This window comes from Vigna umbellata, chromosome 11 (assembly GCF_029865625.1).
Source record: "Vigna umbellata cultivar VRB3 chromosome 11, Vumbellata_1.0, whole genome shotgun sequence".
Classification (NCBI taxonomy): domain Eukaryota; kingdom Viridiplantae; phylum Streptophyta; class Magnoliopsida; order Fabales; family Fabaceae; genus Vigna; species Vigna umbellata.
The window spans coordinates 28,857,057-28,874,674 of NC_142175.1; the positions used below are offsets into that span (position 1 = coordinate 28,857,057).

A 17,618-nucleotide genomic window follows, 5' to 3' on the forward strand; every position below is an offset into this window, starting at 1 on the left:
GACAAAATTTAAATATATGATCATTAATCTAAATAAATTTATTTTAAACATTATTATAAATTTTGCCATCATATATATAATCATTCATCACAATTAAACATAATCACATTTTTTTTTTCTTTATAGGACCCTTGGCAATGAAAAATGTTTTCAGCCGTTATAAAAATAATATTCAAATATTAAAATAATTTAACCATTTTAAAATATATAAGACATTTAGATTATTTATGATCATCAAAACTTAAAACTGAAAAGAAGATGTTCTAACAAGGTTGAAAGGGTTTAGGATCTGAACAATCTTGCTAAATGAGTTTTGTGGAGTGTTGACATGTTGTGGCAACTCACATAGCAGAAAGGAAGGGATTAAAATAATTGAATAGATTGGGCTGATGGAAAAATTTGTCTATAACTTGTCTCTGAAATGTTGACTTGTATAATGTTTTTAGTGAGTTTGGTAGTGCGTGCCACTGTTTTTGGTAGGAAGGAGGATACATAGATAGATAGTGATGAGAGAGAAGGCTGACAAAAGAAACACAAAGGTATCTGCAGCGGCTCTTATTGTGGTTGATGTGTGTTTTGACAGAGTCACCAAAATCTTAATAAGTTCCAAAGCTAAGATTGATATGCAAAATTGGTAATTCAGGTAAACAGTGTTGGTACGATGGAGCACGAGCAGGAAGAAGAAGAGCCAGATCTAGCTACTTGTCTTAGGCGCTTCAAATTCCAAAGAGAACCTTTCTGACCTTGCTCTCTTCCATCAACGTGAAAAGATAAAAGTCTCATTAGGCTTTGTTTTGTGTGTTTGTTTGTGATGTGTGTTTGATAAAGAGTATTAGGACGTGTGAGTGTGGGGGAGAGAGGTCAGAGATTCGAATCGTGAGGTATGCAGATCATTGCCAGAGAACCACAGATCCTCTCTCAGACTCATCGGACTATGGTTTTCAGGAACCTATCATAACTACATTTTTATCTCTTCCATTCTAACTTTTCTTTACTAGCTAACCAATATATTAACAAAGATACTTGTAATAAGGATCACAAAATATATCAATATGCGCATATATTAATACTTCCTTATAATAAATATTTCCAATAATTTAATATTCATTCATTACGTACGATATTATATTAGAATAAATTATCTGTTATTATTTTATTAGTTTATATATTTAAAATAGATTAATCACAACTATCACATAAACGTTATAAAAAAATGGTTAAAAAAACATTTTACATTATATTATTCGTATTTGTATACGTTACTTTGTTAAAAAATTGAAATTAATATCATACTTCCAGTTGAAAAGATTTTCCGATAATCAAGTTATTGCTAATTACGTCACACTAAATAATATTTTCTTCAGCACGGGTTTCAGTCCACTAACATTGTGCGCCGACGCATGCTTCAGATTAAAGGTAGTTTTAGGCTTTACTTTGTCTGTCAAAATGCATAAGTTCAGACTACAAATTTATTTTAAAATTATTAGGCACAAAATTCTTATATATATTTATTTATTTATTTTTAAATGTATTTCTTAAAATATGTTACATAATTCTATATAGGCTAAAATCTTTTTTCTTTCTGTTAATTCTTATAAAAAAATTAATTAAATTCTTGATTTTAATTTAATTATTTAATTTTTAAATTGATTTAATTAAGTTGTTTTATGTTAAATTTTATTAAAATTTAGATATCAAATCACTTCATAAAAATATAAAATTAATTTAAATAATTAAGTTTTTAAAATCAAATAATTTGATATATAAATTTTAACATAAATATAACGTTAATATAAGGAAAATAACCTAATTAAATTATTTAAAAAATTAAAAAATTAAACTGAATCAAATAAAATTTTGACATCTAATTCAATTTTTTTTTATAAAAATTAGAGGACAAAAGGTTTTGGCCTTTACATATTTTGTTTTACCTTGTACCTTTATTCAAATAAAAGTAGTGAATGATCATCTCCCTCACATCTTTCTAACTCTATTTTCAAATTTAAAATTTCAATTTTTTTTTTCTCTCATATCCATCTTTTCTATTATAGGTGACTAAAAATCATTTACTCTTAAATTTAATTTTCTTAAATAATATCTCATATTTAAACAAAGCCACCTGAAATAAAAGATTATATAATAAGTATGTATATTAGAAATATATCAAATAAAATTCAATGTATTAATATATAAAATAATAAAAATATAACAATAAATAAATTTTAATTCAACAAAATAAAAACGGTACACTAAAATTCCGCACTTTTTAATTATTCTTCTGATATTTTAAATAATTATTTTTATCAGTTAAAAGTAACATACCAAAATAAAGTTGTCATTTTTCATCTGTTTGCTTGGAAACAATATGTTAGCTGACAGAAAATGTAGAAGTGATGAATGTCCAGTTTAGAAGAAACTATCACGTAATTTTACACAGTAATGAATCCCACAAACAAAAATATTTTGATAATGTGGTGCACTCATTAATAATACACGATAAAATTTTAGTTCGAGAGTTTTAAAATATGGAAATGCTCTGCAACTAAGAGCTTGGTTTAGTTAATCGGAAAGAACTGATTTAAATAATTAAAATAAATTAAACTTAACTTGTATCCAAAGCAGTATATTGAGTTTCTCCTTTTTACATTGACGTTGGTACAGACATAATATGATGTGTAGAAACAGAGATACTGTTTGGTTGAGGAGAAAGAGGAAGAATGGAAGAACATGGTGGGTTAGAAGATGTACTGAAAGTATTGTGTTGAGGCGTGTAAGGAAGGGCAAGCGTGAGTGATGAGATCATAGAGAGTCTGTGGAGGAGAAGGAAGAAAATGATGATGGGATTTCTGTTTAATTTGCATGCTCATATATGAGCAAAAGATGCCATGGTGGATATCAGGTTTGAGCAGAAGACAAAACACAGTGGTACAATGGGGACTCATGAGAGAGAGAGAGACGTGGTCCTGTGTGTGTGTGTGTATATAGATTACATGCATGTAAGTAAAAACAGCAATGTCCTTCTCACCTTTCAAACGTTTGAATTATTTACTGCCACTCTTCGTTGATGTTGAAGTTGCATTCGTCCTTGCAACTGCTTTGGTCTGCAGATCTTCTCACTCAACAAAAAAATGTGTTAGCTGTCATATATGTTTCTTCTAAACTTAGGTGAAATCATCGAATATTGATGACCTAGTTATATTCATTTCTGTGGCTTGTTATTTCAAAACTACATACTCATTCTAACGTGTAAATAGTTAAATGTAGAGTGAGACCAGTTAAAATATTTATTTCCGATGAATTTTAGTTAATAATAGTGTGTTATATTTTGGAAGGTATGTTGTTACTACTTTGTTTTTGTATAATATGTAAGTACAAATTTAATTCTTACTCCTAAAAATGTTCATATATATAATGACAAGAAAAAAATATATTTTTTTATTCCTCACTTTATATATATATATATATATATATCTATATATATATATATATATATATATATATGGGGTTTGCTAACGCGCTATTTTTCAGTTGATACATTTTAGCAATGTACCGGGTTTTAGTAAACAAAAATACCCTTATATATCATGGATTCTAAGTTTTAAGGTTAAGGGTATTTTAATAATTTTCATTCCCAAAACTAAAAAAAACCCAAACCCTTACTCACCTCTCTCATTCTTCTCAACCCTTTCTCTCTTTCATCTCTTTCACTCCAACCTTTTCTCTGTTATTCCTTCTACTGTAGTTCCAATTGAAAAAATCAGAAATACTTGCCATTAAACAATTTGTCTTTGTAAAGAGTTTGACATATTCACCTTCAAACAAAGGTTTTCATTCAAGATGTCCTCAATTTCACCATCTTCACTAACCTCTCTAATTTCATCATTGAATCATCATCTCTAAAAAAACCCTCCAGGCCAATTACCAATTCCTTCGGATGTGATGAAAATTAGATAAACTTATATACGACAAAAATTATAAAATGAAAACTCATTATAAAATTGTAAGAAATTGTTTAACAACGAGTGTTTCTGATTTTTTCCAGGCCAATTACTAATTCTTTTGATGTCATTATGCTTGTGAAAATTAGATAAGACAAAAATTATAAAATGAAAACTCATTATAAAATCATTTTTTGTAAGAAATTGTTTAACAGCGAGTATTTTTGATTTTTTTCCAGGTCAATTACTAATTCTTTTATTCTTGTGAAAATTTGATAAAATTATATAAGACAAAAATTATAAAATGAAAACTCATTATAAAATCATTTTTTGTAAAATTGTTTAACGGCAAATGTTTCTGATTTTTGAACTGTTCAACTTCAATTAATTCTTTTCGGGATTCAACGTGCAACTTTTTATTTAATCCTATAGTTTGGCAAAAGGTTGATGAAACTATGTAGTGTTAGACCTAATATTGATTATGTCAATCCCTCCCTATCTTATCAACATTTCATTTATATGATAAAAGTCTACACTTAATGATTAAATTATGATATTGGCATTATCTCGACAATAAACAAAAAATATTCTTATACAAATAATTTTTTAAATAAAAGTGAAAATGATGGAGAAGACAACAAATATTTTACTTTAAGGATTTTTATACTTGGTTAGAACGATTAACAACTTATTTTATTGATATATTTCTTTATTTTGGTCAATATTTAATTAAGACTCATGAATTTTCAACCTAATTTTATGAGTCTCAATCAATTTTAACCAATATTTAATAAATATTTGAAAAATCTTATTAATGAATACCTAAAATATTCGCTAACGAATTAGTAATAGAAAACTTTTAAGGAGTATTTTCTTAGTTAAGAATGTGCAGTAATTTAAATACAACGATTAAATTTATATTATGTTTAATCTTTAAATTAATGAATGGTGTGTTACAAGTGTATGTGTTATATGGGTGATGAGATAACACAGAATTTCAAACCTACTTAAGCTTGTTTAGACTTCAATGTAATTGAAAATAATAATAACAAATTAATTAAGACTGTAATATATTAACAACTTTTATATTTTATACAATCACTCAATCATTATGTATATTATTATTTTATTTCAAAAAATTGTTTATTATATATAATATTTTCTTATTAAAAGAGGGTTATGCAATAATACATATTGTTGTCAAATCGTTGTATAATAATATATAATTAGATTGGGTAATGATATAATATGGAAGTTGTCATATATCATCACAAAAGAAAGTGAGAGTTGAACTTTTATTATATTTTAGCCACAATTAATTGGAAAATCAAAATTTAAAATAAAAAGGGAAATCAAAGGAGGGTGAGATTGGGAAGTAGAAGGTGCAAAGAGTAACATTTCTTAAAAAGCACACATTGTTTTTTTTTCTTTTTCATCTATGTTCTCGTTCTACATCTTTGTTCAAAACTTAACAAAGAAAAAAAAAAGAAAAAACTTGCATGGGTGGACTTTTGAGATTGTTGGGAGATTTTTTTTGTAACTTATGATGAATATTTATGATTAGGGGTTTTTATTTTCAAAGTAGAAGTCCTTTGGTATTTTTAATTTATCATCTCCTTCAAGTTATATTTTGTTAGAACATAAGGAATCTATGTAAGGAGTTTCAAATTTTAACTAACAATAAGATTGTATAATGAAAACTATTGCAGATAAATAATTAGGATGATTAAATTAGCAAATAACTCAACTTTACTTGTAAAAGAATTATTGCTTGTATATTAACGTTGTTAATTTCATATTATAGTTAATTATTAACATATTAGTTTGTTTACATATATTTTCAAAAAATTAGATAGAATGGTCTGGTACTTTAAAATTTGATATGATCCTAATAACTAAATGTTGATTCCGAGATTAGTTTTAAAGTAGTGCTATGAACATTGAGTTTGTAACTCTTTCTAAGAGTTTATTAAAGTATAATTTGAGGTAAAATAAATACTCATAGATATATCAATTTCATGATTTATTTCAGTTTAATTGATTCATTCGAAAAACTTGAGTGTTATACTGAATATTGGAAATAAAAAGGTCTTGGCCTTGCAGAAAACAGAAAATCAGAAAATCTTAAAGCATTTTGGGTTCAAAAAGCCCAACCAGGAACCTCCTATCCTCTGAAATACCATAAAAGCCTATCTTGCAGCCATGTCAGCACACACTATCCATAAGAAAAGAAACGAGTGGTTGTGCTGCAACTCCAACACTGATTTTGCAAATTATCAAACGCCAGTGAAATTAAGACAGAAAAAAAATTAGAAACAGAAGAAACATATCAATAACTTAAAGCCAGTTTCTGACACCAAAGAAAAAGGAAAGGAACTTGATCCATATTCTGTCGTGGACTTAAGAGTCTTTCATAGGACAGTAAATTCCAAACACACCAATGGCTTCAACCTCTTCTGCTCTCACTGTATCCTCTTCTTCCACACTTTTTGATGGCAAGGCTCCAAGGCACTCACCACCTCTTTCTCCACAATGTGTCAGCCTTCCCCTTCCCCATTTCCACTCTCAAAACCGTTCATGGAAGACCACTGCTTATAGTAAGTTATAATCACTCTACACTGCACGCTTGTGAATAGTATGTTAGAGATCCCACATTTTGGTTTGTAATTTAGCAACAGTAGTTGGTATAAGTTGGAGATATCCCTCATTTTATGATATAGTTTTTGAAGTTAAGTAGGAATTCAAATTCTAAGATGGTGTCAGAAATTAACTATTGAAGGTTTATTCAAGGTAGATAACTTTTAAGCTTAAGTTCAGGATGGTACCAGAACTTGTTTTAGTGATGATTGCTTTTCAGATGGCAAGATTGCTCGTAATGTTATTGCAATGGCCACAGGAGAGGCACCGGCCGAAGCTTCCTCGACTGAGGTGCCAGAGATTGTCAAGACTCTTCAAGAAACTGTAAGAGTCTTTAGTTTGTTTAGTGTGTATTTTGAGCTGGAGTTTTTTCTGTGTTTCTGATTTGAATTACTTGATGTTTGTTGCATATAGTGGGACAAAGTTGATGATAAGTATGCAGTGAGTTCACTGGCCCTGGTTGGTGTGATTGCATTATGGGGCTCAATTGGATTGATCTCAGTAGGTTATCTAAAAGTTTGTTTTGGATTCTTTGATTGATTATCATTGTCTGATATTTACAAATGGAAATTCTTTATGATCATGTGTTTGAGACTGTCCTAAGCAGTAACTGTATCACTTGTAACAGGCAATTGATAGGCTTCCCTTGATTCCTGGGATTCTTGAGATTGTAGGCATTGGCTACACTGGGGTATGTGATATATACTTAGATTTCTGGTTTGGTTTGGTTACACTGTTAATGCTTATGAGAATGAACTTATGGAAGAAAAAAGAACACAGATAAATTTATGTAACTTAAGTTAATCCTAACTCAGTGTCGTTTCTTGCTACGTAATCCTTTCTAATGCCTTGGTTTCCACTATCTCCTTGTAAATGGTTCAACAAATACAGTATAGCAAAAACCAGAGGGGGTTTTAACAATTGCACATACATATTGATGGGATTTTTTTTGAGAGTTTATTAGGTTTAAACTAATATAAGATATTGACATTATTTTAACCAAAATCCTTAAGACATTAATGAGATTTTTAAATGATTCAACAAATACAATGTAATGTTGGAAGTCTCACATAGACTAAAAATAGTACTAATTTAGAGTATATATGTGAGTACAAACCTCACCTTTGATAGTAAACTCCTAGTTAGATTTGGCCAAAACTAGAAGGAAAGCCATAGAGGTGGTTATGGACGAGTGATTTGTGGAACAATGGTGGAAGGTGAGCTAAGTGTCTCCCAATTTTGATGGTGTTATGGATGGTGTAATGGATGACGGAGGTGGTGTTTGTGATGCTCTAAGAGAGATTGTGTCAATTCTTGGAGGAAGGTGGCTAGAGAAGGCCACTTGGGTTTATCTAGCCTAGGGTGACCTAATAAGAGTAGTATGACTCCAAATTGACAACATAATAATACTCTAAATCAAAGATATTTACAAGAGTGGAAGACACCTTTATTTATAGGCTAAGTGTGTCTCCAAAATTGTAGAAGCTAGATCTAAACAATCCACCTTGGCTAGCTTGAAGAACAAGAAGAATACCCTTTCCATTAGGAGGAAGAAAAGTAGCGAAAAATTCTCTCCAATGAGAGAGTGACATATGACCACTACCTATAGAGAATTTTCTCCATTCCTAGAGTGACATGTGACCACTAACTAGAAAAACACACAAAAGGGAGAAGGACACATGGCATGACCGTCCACCCCTCCTTGCCCACCAAGTTAGCTAAAAATGTTGACCTCTTAGTCAACACATGGTTTTGGATGTCCCACCTTGGTCAACATTGAGCCTTGACCCTTTGTTAACTTGAGTGGTCAAAACCCTATTTTACTTGGCCCAAAATATAGGGTCCAAAATAAATTTTACACTTCTAGATCCATAATACAAAGTCCAAAAAAATCTTGGACTACTTGGCCCAAAATACAATATCCAAAATTATTCTTACTCTACTAGAAGTTTCATGATGGTCCAAGATGACCCGAGATAGAGTCTAGGCCCATTTTCCATAGATGACTCCAACACTTTTAGAATGTGTTTGGACATATTGTTACATGGTTAAGGGATATGTCATCAACCTTACAAGCCGGTTTTGTGAGGTTGAGTTAGGTTTAAAGTCTACTTCTTAACATTGGTATCAGAACTATTGTTAGAGTTTGTCCTAGTGAGATTTGTTATTTGTTAGACATATTGTTCCACGCGCTATCAGACTGCTCTCAGACCACCCATCAATCTCTAGAGTATATAAGTAAGTATAAACTTTATTTTGAAATAAGTTTTTTAAGATTGAGTTATACTTAAAATCCACCTCTTAACATGTAACATAAAAAATAAATTTAACAATTGCACACACATATTGATAGGATTTTTAAGACTTATTGGGGGAAGGGGGGGAATTGACTTGGGTTAAATTATGTATGCATGACTTCACTCCATGAGTGTTGACACTAGTTTAAACTAAAATCTTAAGGTATTAAATGTATAAGTCTTTCTTTTTATATATAGTATTTAATTTTATGATGTTTATTTAACTTAAACTCATACTTATTCTCAATCACATATTAAAGCTTGTAAATTGTAGTAGAAGATTCCATTTTCATGAAAATCTGTTATTCATTTTCTCTGTTTTTCTTTTGCAGTGGTTCGTATATAAGAACATAGTTTTCAAGCCAGACAGGTGAGCATAATTATTCTTGAATAATTTCCTACAATTTGGTGCAGTGAATCATGGATAGAAGTTTTAAACCTGTTTAATGGAATTCCAGGGAAAATTTGGTACAGAAAGTAAAAGAAACATACAATGAAATACTCGGGAGCAACTGAAAGAGGTAGCAAAATGCTGAGATGATGTAGGCATGAAAGGATCATATCTTTAAGCTTCCTGTTGAAGATTTCATCATGCTTCATTTTATGGCCATAAGCTTCTGACCATACTTTATCCCAAGCACTGTGTGTACGAAAAAGATTGTATCATTTTATATATCCTAATCCACTTTTAAGACAGCTTCATTTCCTCAATTATCTGTAGTGGTTGGTTACAAGGATAAGAAAAAGCAATTGAGTTCATCAAGCTGAATTCAATGACTTTGAAAGAATTTTTTATGAGCCTATTTGTTATCTATCTGCATGCAACTTGCTTGCATACTACCTATTTGATTTTATTACGGTTCATAATTTCATATTGTTAGCTGTGTTGGTATTCTCAATTAGCTTAACATCGACCTTCCCCTGTTTGATTCCTTCCATTTTGCATTATGAAACATAAGGTGCAAGAAGCTAATAGGTTTAGTAGTTGTTAAGCACAAATATTTTGAATTTAAGGTTTTATTCACTTTGAATAGATTTGAAGAAGAGTGATTGAGGGGATTTGAAGGTAAATTTTGTTGTTGTTTATTTGAGTAAATTTGGAGGTAAGTGAGAATGAATTTGGAAGTAAATTCTTTTAATCTATCACGTCAATCAAATCCTACACTAATTCTCACAAACTTTACTTCAAAATTCATACTCACTTATCTCTAAATTTACTCAAATAAACAATAAAAAATTTATCTTTAAATTATTTCAAATCTCCACGATCACTATCTCTCAAATTTATTGAAGTGAATAAAACGTTGAGGAATCTTGCAAACAATTGCAGTAGAACAAGTTGAAGAAAAATAATATATTCCATTACTCATTTAATTTCCAGTTTGACAAATCATGACTTTGATTGGTTAATGAGTCATGTCACTGACTTTGAATGCGATTATTCAATTCCAAAAACATCAATATGCTGAAATTTAGCTTAGTTTATGCATTGGTTTGGTTGGAATTATCCAAGTAGGTCTCATCTTCTCCCCTTTTAAATCATTTATAAGTGGACTGGTCGACAGCAACCCTATAATTTCTTAGGTTTGAGGTGTCACTAGATACCAAATATTTTTAATTTTCTTTTATTTTTATTAAGAATTTAAATTGATTTTATTTTCAGGTTAGATTTGTAATACATCTTCTCCCGCCGACGTATATATAAATATACTGTAAATGGAACTAAAATAATAGTTGAAAGTAAAATAACATTTTCAATAAACATAAATCTCGTTAAAATAGACTATAACATATTATTCTAATACTATATTAAAAAATAAATTTTAAACTTAATACAGTTAAACCAACTATTATATATATATATATATATATATATATATATATATATATATATATATATATATATATATGTCTTCTGCGATGTCGTCAAATAAGTGTCGCAATCACCGTAGAAAAAAAAACAGCAATTTTCAAACCAGAATTATTTTGATTCCACCATTACTGTTTTTGTCTTTACTGATAAATTAAAGGTAATAAATTGCCTGGTCCGAGGTAAACTATGAGAAGACCTCAACAGTGGGGCATGGAAGTTCCAACATCTTACACTTATTCTTTGGAGAAGGAAGCAAAACATAATAATAAAAGAAATTACAAACTCAAGTTTTCAATATTTTTTATTTTATATATTGATTTATTTTTCCGTGTATCACTAGCCTCGCGTTTGATACGTTTTCCACAATTATAATATATTAAATTTAAATTTATTTTATTACAAATTTTTCATTAATTTGTTTATATATTGATCATATAAATTAAATTTCATAAAAATTCAATTAGTAATTTTTAATTCTGCTCTCTCGTGAAAAAAAGAGTGTAAAATTGGGAACTTTTCAAATAGTTATTAAATTGGTAGGACGTTTATAGTAATTTTCTTTAGTTTGAAAGTAAAATATATAACTAAATTAATAATTAGTTTAAAAAATATTCCATTTCTCTTAAAGTATTGCAATTTAGTCTTAAAAATTAAATTATGTTCACACCTTTTCAATATTTTTTAATTTATAGACAAATATTATTTGCTCTTCATTAAACTTGTGCATTTATTATAAAAATGATCTATTTTAATAGACTTAGTTAGTAATTATATATCTATATGTGTGTGTATATATATATATATATATATATATATATATATATATATATTAACATATTTTAATATTTGTTAAGTTAATTTTATTTTTTATGTTAAATTGACTTTAAGATAGTTTAGAAGTGTCATGTTAAAATCTAACTCATTTTTGAAGATTTTAATATGTGACACTTATACTCTTAATATACAAGAGGAATCAAATTTTGATAAATAGCATTTTTCAATAATGTTAATAGAAATTTAATGAAAAAAATCAAATTAACTCTAATTAACAAATATTAAGACAAAATTAAACTAAATTGATTTAATTTTAAAAAAAATATAAGACAATAAAATAAATAAAAATCCAAATAATAAAATTATCAAATTACTAATTAATCCTTTCTAATAAAATTGTTAGTTTAATGTCTTGGTAGATCCCTATTTTGGTCAGAAATCTCAAATAGGTTCCCTTTCTTTTCGACGTCTCAATTGGGTTCTTTTTTTTTTAAATTGAAGCAATTAAAGGTCTGTCGTCAAATTGGACTAACGACCGTTTAAGTGTTGGTTATGTGGCATGGTCAGAGTATACATTAATCACATGTGGCATTACCAACGAATTTTGTATTAAAAAATTTGAATGCATAGAGGTGTAATCAGCTTTTTTGAAGGGCAAAGTGGGAATAATTAAATCACGCTTTTTTGCTCTTGGAATGCCATCTTTCATCTTCTCCAATAACCAAATCACACTTCCATGGCAGCCACCGTAGATAGAACTACAAATTGCAGGAACCCAATCACGAGTTTGCCCAACATTTTCACCGTTACGAAAATTCCCAAATCAAAAACCAAAAACACCCTAATCAGAAAACTAATGATTTTCACTTGAAGATGGCTCTTCAGATGATAGAAAGTAAGCCCAGGAATCCCCATGAGTTTCATTACAGTTTTGGATGTTGCCTCTGTAGAAAAAAAAAAATAGTTCTTGAAATCATTCAACTAATGAATCATGAAATAGGAAAAGACAAGCAGAGAAATAATAGAAAGACAACCATTGGATAGAACCTTCATTACGACCTATGAAAAATGACCCAAAAAAAATTCACAACATGGCCTTTTCTAGCACCAAGATTTGCCCCTGTTCTATAGCTTTTCCATAACAAGGCAATCCTAACTTCAATTCATCCAACACTGTCCCAGAAACAAACACAGGGATCAACAAAAAAAGCTGACCCCTTTCCCTCAAATGCAACTAATTACTACCTCCAATTTCCATAAAGCTCAAGCACTCCAAATTCAACAGCTTAACATCTGAGGATCAGCCACACATGTCAGCGCCAAATCTCAAATAAATCAAAACTCTAAACCCAACACTCTCGGCCGAAACCATAAGCATCAGTGGATTTTTCGAACCTTACCGCTTCACCATTCATCTTTCTATTCTTTCTCTCCTTCACCGGCAGTTATCGCGTCTGCGCCTTCCAGGACACCACCGAGCCCTCCCATGCGCTCCTCAAGACCTTCAACCTCACCCTCCTCGCCTTCAAGCACACCTCCTTCATCCCGCTCTTCCACAACAACCTCTCATAACCCTAATTTCGCTTCAGAGAGAAAGTGACTGCCTTTAATTTCTTTTTCCCAATTTGCCCTTAATTTTTTAATTTAAAAATTACAAAATACACATTAATCATGTATAAATTGTCACATCATTTAAAATAATACACTGATCATGCCACGTAATACAAACTTAAACGGCCGTTTATCCAATTTGACGACAGACCTTTAATTACTTCAATTTTACAAAAAAAGGACCCAATTGAGACACCGAAAAAAAGAAACCTATTTAAGATTTACGCCAAAAATAGGAATCTACCGAGACATTAAACCTAAAATTGTTTTAAAAATTATATTTATTATAGAAATAACTATATATTTAAATTTAAGCGACAAAGCTGTAAAAGTATTTTCTAAATCTCATAGAGATACATTATTAAAAAGAAATTCATAACTTAAAATTTTACATCGGGAAAGATATCAATTTTTTTATAGAAGTTAGTTAGACTAGTTTTTTTTAATGTTGTCTCCGTAAATTAATCTCCTTAAAAGATTACATTCTAATTATCTAAATCGAGGAAAAGTCACAAAATAGTAGTTATATGGGAAATAGAGTACAACCATGATATTATTTAAAAATTGCAACAAGACATAATGATAGAAGAAAATTTGAAGACACAGTGGGTAAAAGATGTTTTCTACTTGAAAAACTCCATAATCCAGAAGCCAGAGACAAAGCAGACGAATCTGATGCCACTGAATCCAGAAGATAATGCCAATTCCATGAACTCATTTTGGGTTCTCTCTTTCCCTCCTGGATTTTGAGCCATCATCAATAGGTCAGCTTGAAAACCATTCCTCGCAATAGCTGTACTATCCGGCAAAGCAGGAACAATCAAATCCACAACAATCACTTTTCCATCACTGGGAATAGCTTTGTAGCAGTTCTTCAGCAACTTCAAACACTCTTCATCACCCCAATCATGAAGTATCCACTGAAAATAAGTACACACGTTAAACCAATTCATCTACTTACAATCTCTTTTACTTTATCTTTCAATTAATTTATTTACTTTTATACCTTAAGAATAAACCTACTTAGAATATATTCAACACTCCAACAATATCTTTCCACTGTCATATGTTGGTAGGTGTACTTTTATTGTTTTTCATAACCATGTTGGTAGCTGTACATAGTTTTCTTTTGACTAATATTTGCACGTTTCTTAAAGTCCCATTACCACAGTGTTCATTTCTTAAAATACTAACAAGTGGGACATTTTTTTTTTGGAAGAGATTGAAATTCTTGGAAATAAAATAATTAGATTCCTGGAAATCTTGAATTCACCTTCATAAAAATGGCGTCTCCACTAGGAACACTCTCAAACATATCTCCTGCTACATGTTCCACACCTGCAACATTCAAATAATATTAAACAGTTCACAGTTCAACTACATAATAAAAAACAGTAACGTTTTGCATGTCTTAGTTTTTTTTATAACAATATGATGTAAAATGTATTAGATGGGTAGAACATATACCAGGGAAGGTAGGGGCGTGTTGTATGACGTGTGGCAAGTCAAAATTAACACCTTGAAGATTGGGATATTTAGAAGTGATTAGTTTTAGATTGATCCCAAGACCACCACCAACATCCACAAGCCTGTTAATGTTCTTGAAACCATCGTAGAGCTCAAGAACCCTGTTTGTGATTATGGTGGTAATGTTGAACATAGCTTTGTTGAAAACATCATTGTACGTAGGATCCACAGCTTGATACTCAAATGGGTTCATCCCATAAACCCTGTCGAATGCTATGCCACCTTCCGCGATGGCTCCTTTCAGTTCAGTCCTATGTATTATTGAACTCAAATTATTCATTATCAGAAACAAAGTCAAAAACAACCACGCCACATGTCTTACGTCAAATTTAAATATTCGACCACCACTAGCATTTTTCCGCGGTCTTCCTTAGACTGGGAGTATAATGACATGTGACGTGGACTAGAAGTGTGTAGAATAAAAGATTTTAGCTACCTATTCAAAACAAAAAGTTGTCTATTTGAAATTTCCATACAAAACAAAATAATGATAGTGAAGGAAACCTAATTTCTTTTGTGAAATTTTCAAATAAATAAACGTAAATAGAAGTTTATTTAGTTAAGTATCTATATATTGACATGTTCTATAGAATAAACAACACATAGCATTGTATATATATTAGTATATAACCAATTGCGTTAATGCACGTATCAAAATAACTTATAAATACAAAAATAAGTTGGTATATATTATTTCAAACGATGTAATTTACGGCTATTAATAATTGGTTGGTACATCTTGTCTTTGAATGCATAGCTGGTAAGGTGATTCGCACAGTTGGAGACTCATTAAAATAATAGTACATAATATAAGTATAATGATAATGTAACACCTTATATATTATTATCTTACAACAAATTTGTTGTACATAAAAAAATACTAATTTTAAAAATATCTCGCCTCAAAAGATATATCAACAATGGTTTTAAAGTAATGATATGACTTTTCTACATGGATAACAAATAGAAATCAAACTCTAATATAACTAATGGTACGAAGTTGTTGTAAGCCTGAAATAAAATATTAGAGACGTAGAAAAATTGATATGATATATGCGAATTAAAATGATTGATTTTTTACTTACAAAGTTATTCTCATCGATCGTTATATATAATTTAAGAACCCAGTCTTTTTCATCTTTGTATTCTATTTCGAGGATGAAGAATATATAAGACTCATGTTGAGATAAGATATATATTCGAGGCATAAATCACACTATCTTGAAAATGATAAGATTAAAACTAATTATTATGAGGAAAATGTAGTTATAACACATTATTTATATAATAGAATTAAAAACTGACCAGCTATCCAAGAAGACCTTGCCAAGAATCAAGTTCAAGGAAGCTCCGAACGAGACACCATCAGCATCAGAAACAAAGTACTTGGATGCATAGGTGAGACTATATAGCCTCTTGCCAGAATTTTGGCCCTCTTCACCAAAACATGAAGATAACATGGAGTGACTTGCCAAGAGCCTCAGAATCCGATCCACCATAGTCGGTGCTTGTGGATTCTTTATGCCAACTTTTTCTGTAATCTCTTCTGCTGAGAGCTTGGCACCTTCACCTGCTTTTGCCATGATGTCAAAGATACCGAGCTCATTCGCTGTCTTAACCGAAAGAGGGAACGCCATACTAGACACCATGTTCAGGGCAAAGAGAAGGCCATCTTGCTCTTCTTCAACGTGCTTAAGTTGCATGGCTTCAACGTTATTGGTGTCCTCTGATGGAGCCATGATGATGTTATCTGATACAATGAACTAAAGAAACCTATATAGAGAGAGAGAGGGAGAGGAGTTAATAAAAAATGTTACGTTGATTAGTAAAAGTGCAGTCTTTTTTGTGCATTGAATTGAAGTAGGTATGCTTACGGGGGTCTACATAGAAATGTTTTTTTTTTTCACCAGAAAATGGTAAGGGTGATAAACTGGACCACCTTAGTCTCGTTTTGTTCTTTCCGCCATTGATGCATAAAAAACGGAACGTTGAAAATATTGATCTTGTTTGTTAATGGGCTAGGCAGCGGCTTAACAAACAATATTGCTAATTTTTATTTATTTTTTAATATATATATTTATAAATATTTTTTAAGTTTTTAATTGATTAATTAATTTTTCTAATTGGATAAATTAAAAAAATTATTTTAATACATTAAAATATTCATATTGTAATTAAAAATGAAAAATTACTTTGTAAGTGATAATGATTTAAACTTTAAAAAATATAATTTCACATCTTGTTTACAACATTTTCAAATAGTATACGTGTCACTTTTTTACTGGTTAATTATTTATTTGTTGTTATGCTGACGTACTTCATACCAAATGAAAATATAATACATATATTGTATCAAAATATTGTTAATATAGGATAACAACTGATTGGGTCGGACACGGATAGTATCTATCCGCCATAAGCCTTCGAAAATAGCCAGAAGCCGTCGGAAAAGAGTATTTACAGACGGCTTATCGATGGTCAAAGAGTTCTCGGTAAATCCCTTGTCGTTAACATTTACCGAGGGCTTCCGCCCTTCGGTAATTACCGAGGGCCAAAAGCCTTCGGTAATTTCTGAAGGGCAAAAGCCTTCGGTAAAAATCAGGCAGGATTAAAGGATAAAGAATCAATGAACTACATTTAAAATCTCTAGCAAATTGTAATGCAGCTGGTAATGCGATGAACTCTATAATTTCCTTTCAAGTTAAATCATTTTTCGGAACATATATCTTGAAGAAGGTAATAATGAATGTAATCTTTTGTCATTCAACAAAGAATAAAGTATGATTCTTATATTCCAATACATATATCTCCAGAAGAAAAAATGCTACAAATTATAAAATCGAACTGTAAATAGAAAGCTCTTATGAATCATCATTTACATTCTTGGCAATCTTCAAAAGAAATTCGACGAAGAATGAATAAGAAAACCGAAAGACTTCTATCTGGTGAAATTGAGTGAGA

The 17,618-nt window shown here is 30.2% G+C and overlaps 2 protein-coding genes across 3 annotated transcripts; one reads left to right on the top strand and one right to left on the bottom strand.

The window, feature by feature from the left end:
- The first annotated feature begins 6,243 nt into the window (after positions 1-6,243).
- LOC124841208 (protein CURVATURE THYLAKOID 1B, chloroplastic-like) lies at positions 6,244-9,726 on the top strand. 2 transcript variants are annotated; one of them, XM_088102327.1, is made up of 6 exons: positions 6,244-6,535; positions 6,835-6,899; positions 6,990-7,076; positions 7,204-7,266; positions 9,205-9,242; positions 9,331-9,726. In XM_088102327.1, exons 1-6 carry the CDS (start codon positions 6,379-6,381, stop codon positions 9,386-9,388), a joined length of 468 nt encoding a protein of 155 aa, XP_087958453.1. In that variant the 5' UTR covers positions 6,244-6,378; the 3' UTR covers positions 9,389-9,726. The 2 variants fall into 2 exon arrangements, with proteins under 2 accessions (XP_087958453.1, XP_047173395.1); XM_047317439.2 differs by having other exon boundaries at positions 6,248-6,535; positions 6,796-6,899.
- Positions 9,727-13,665: 3,939 nt separating this feature from the next.
- LOC148191434 (cathecol O-methyltransferase 1-like) lies at positions 13,666-16,640 on the bottom strand. Its single transcript, XM_088101487.1, has 5 exons — positions 16,532-16,640; positions 15,963-16,430; positions 14,598-14,908; positions 14,404-14,468; positions 13,666-14,050 (listed from the first exon to the last, which is right to left on the bottom strand). Exons 2-5 carry the CDS (start codon positions 16,394-16,396, stop codon positions 13,754-13,756), a joined length of 1,107 nt encoding a protein of 368 aa, XP_087957613.1. The 5' UTR covers positions 16,397-16,430; positions 16,532-16,640; the 3' UTR covers positions 13,666-13,753.
- Between the last annotated feature and the right edge of the window lie 978 nt (positions 16,641-17,618).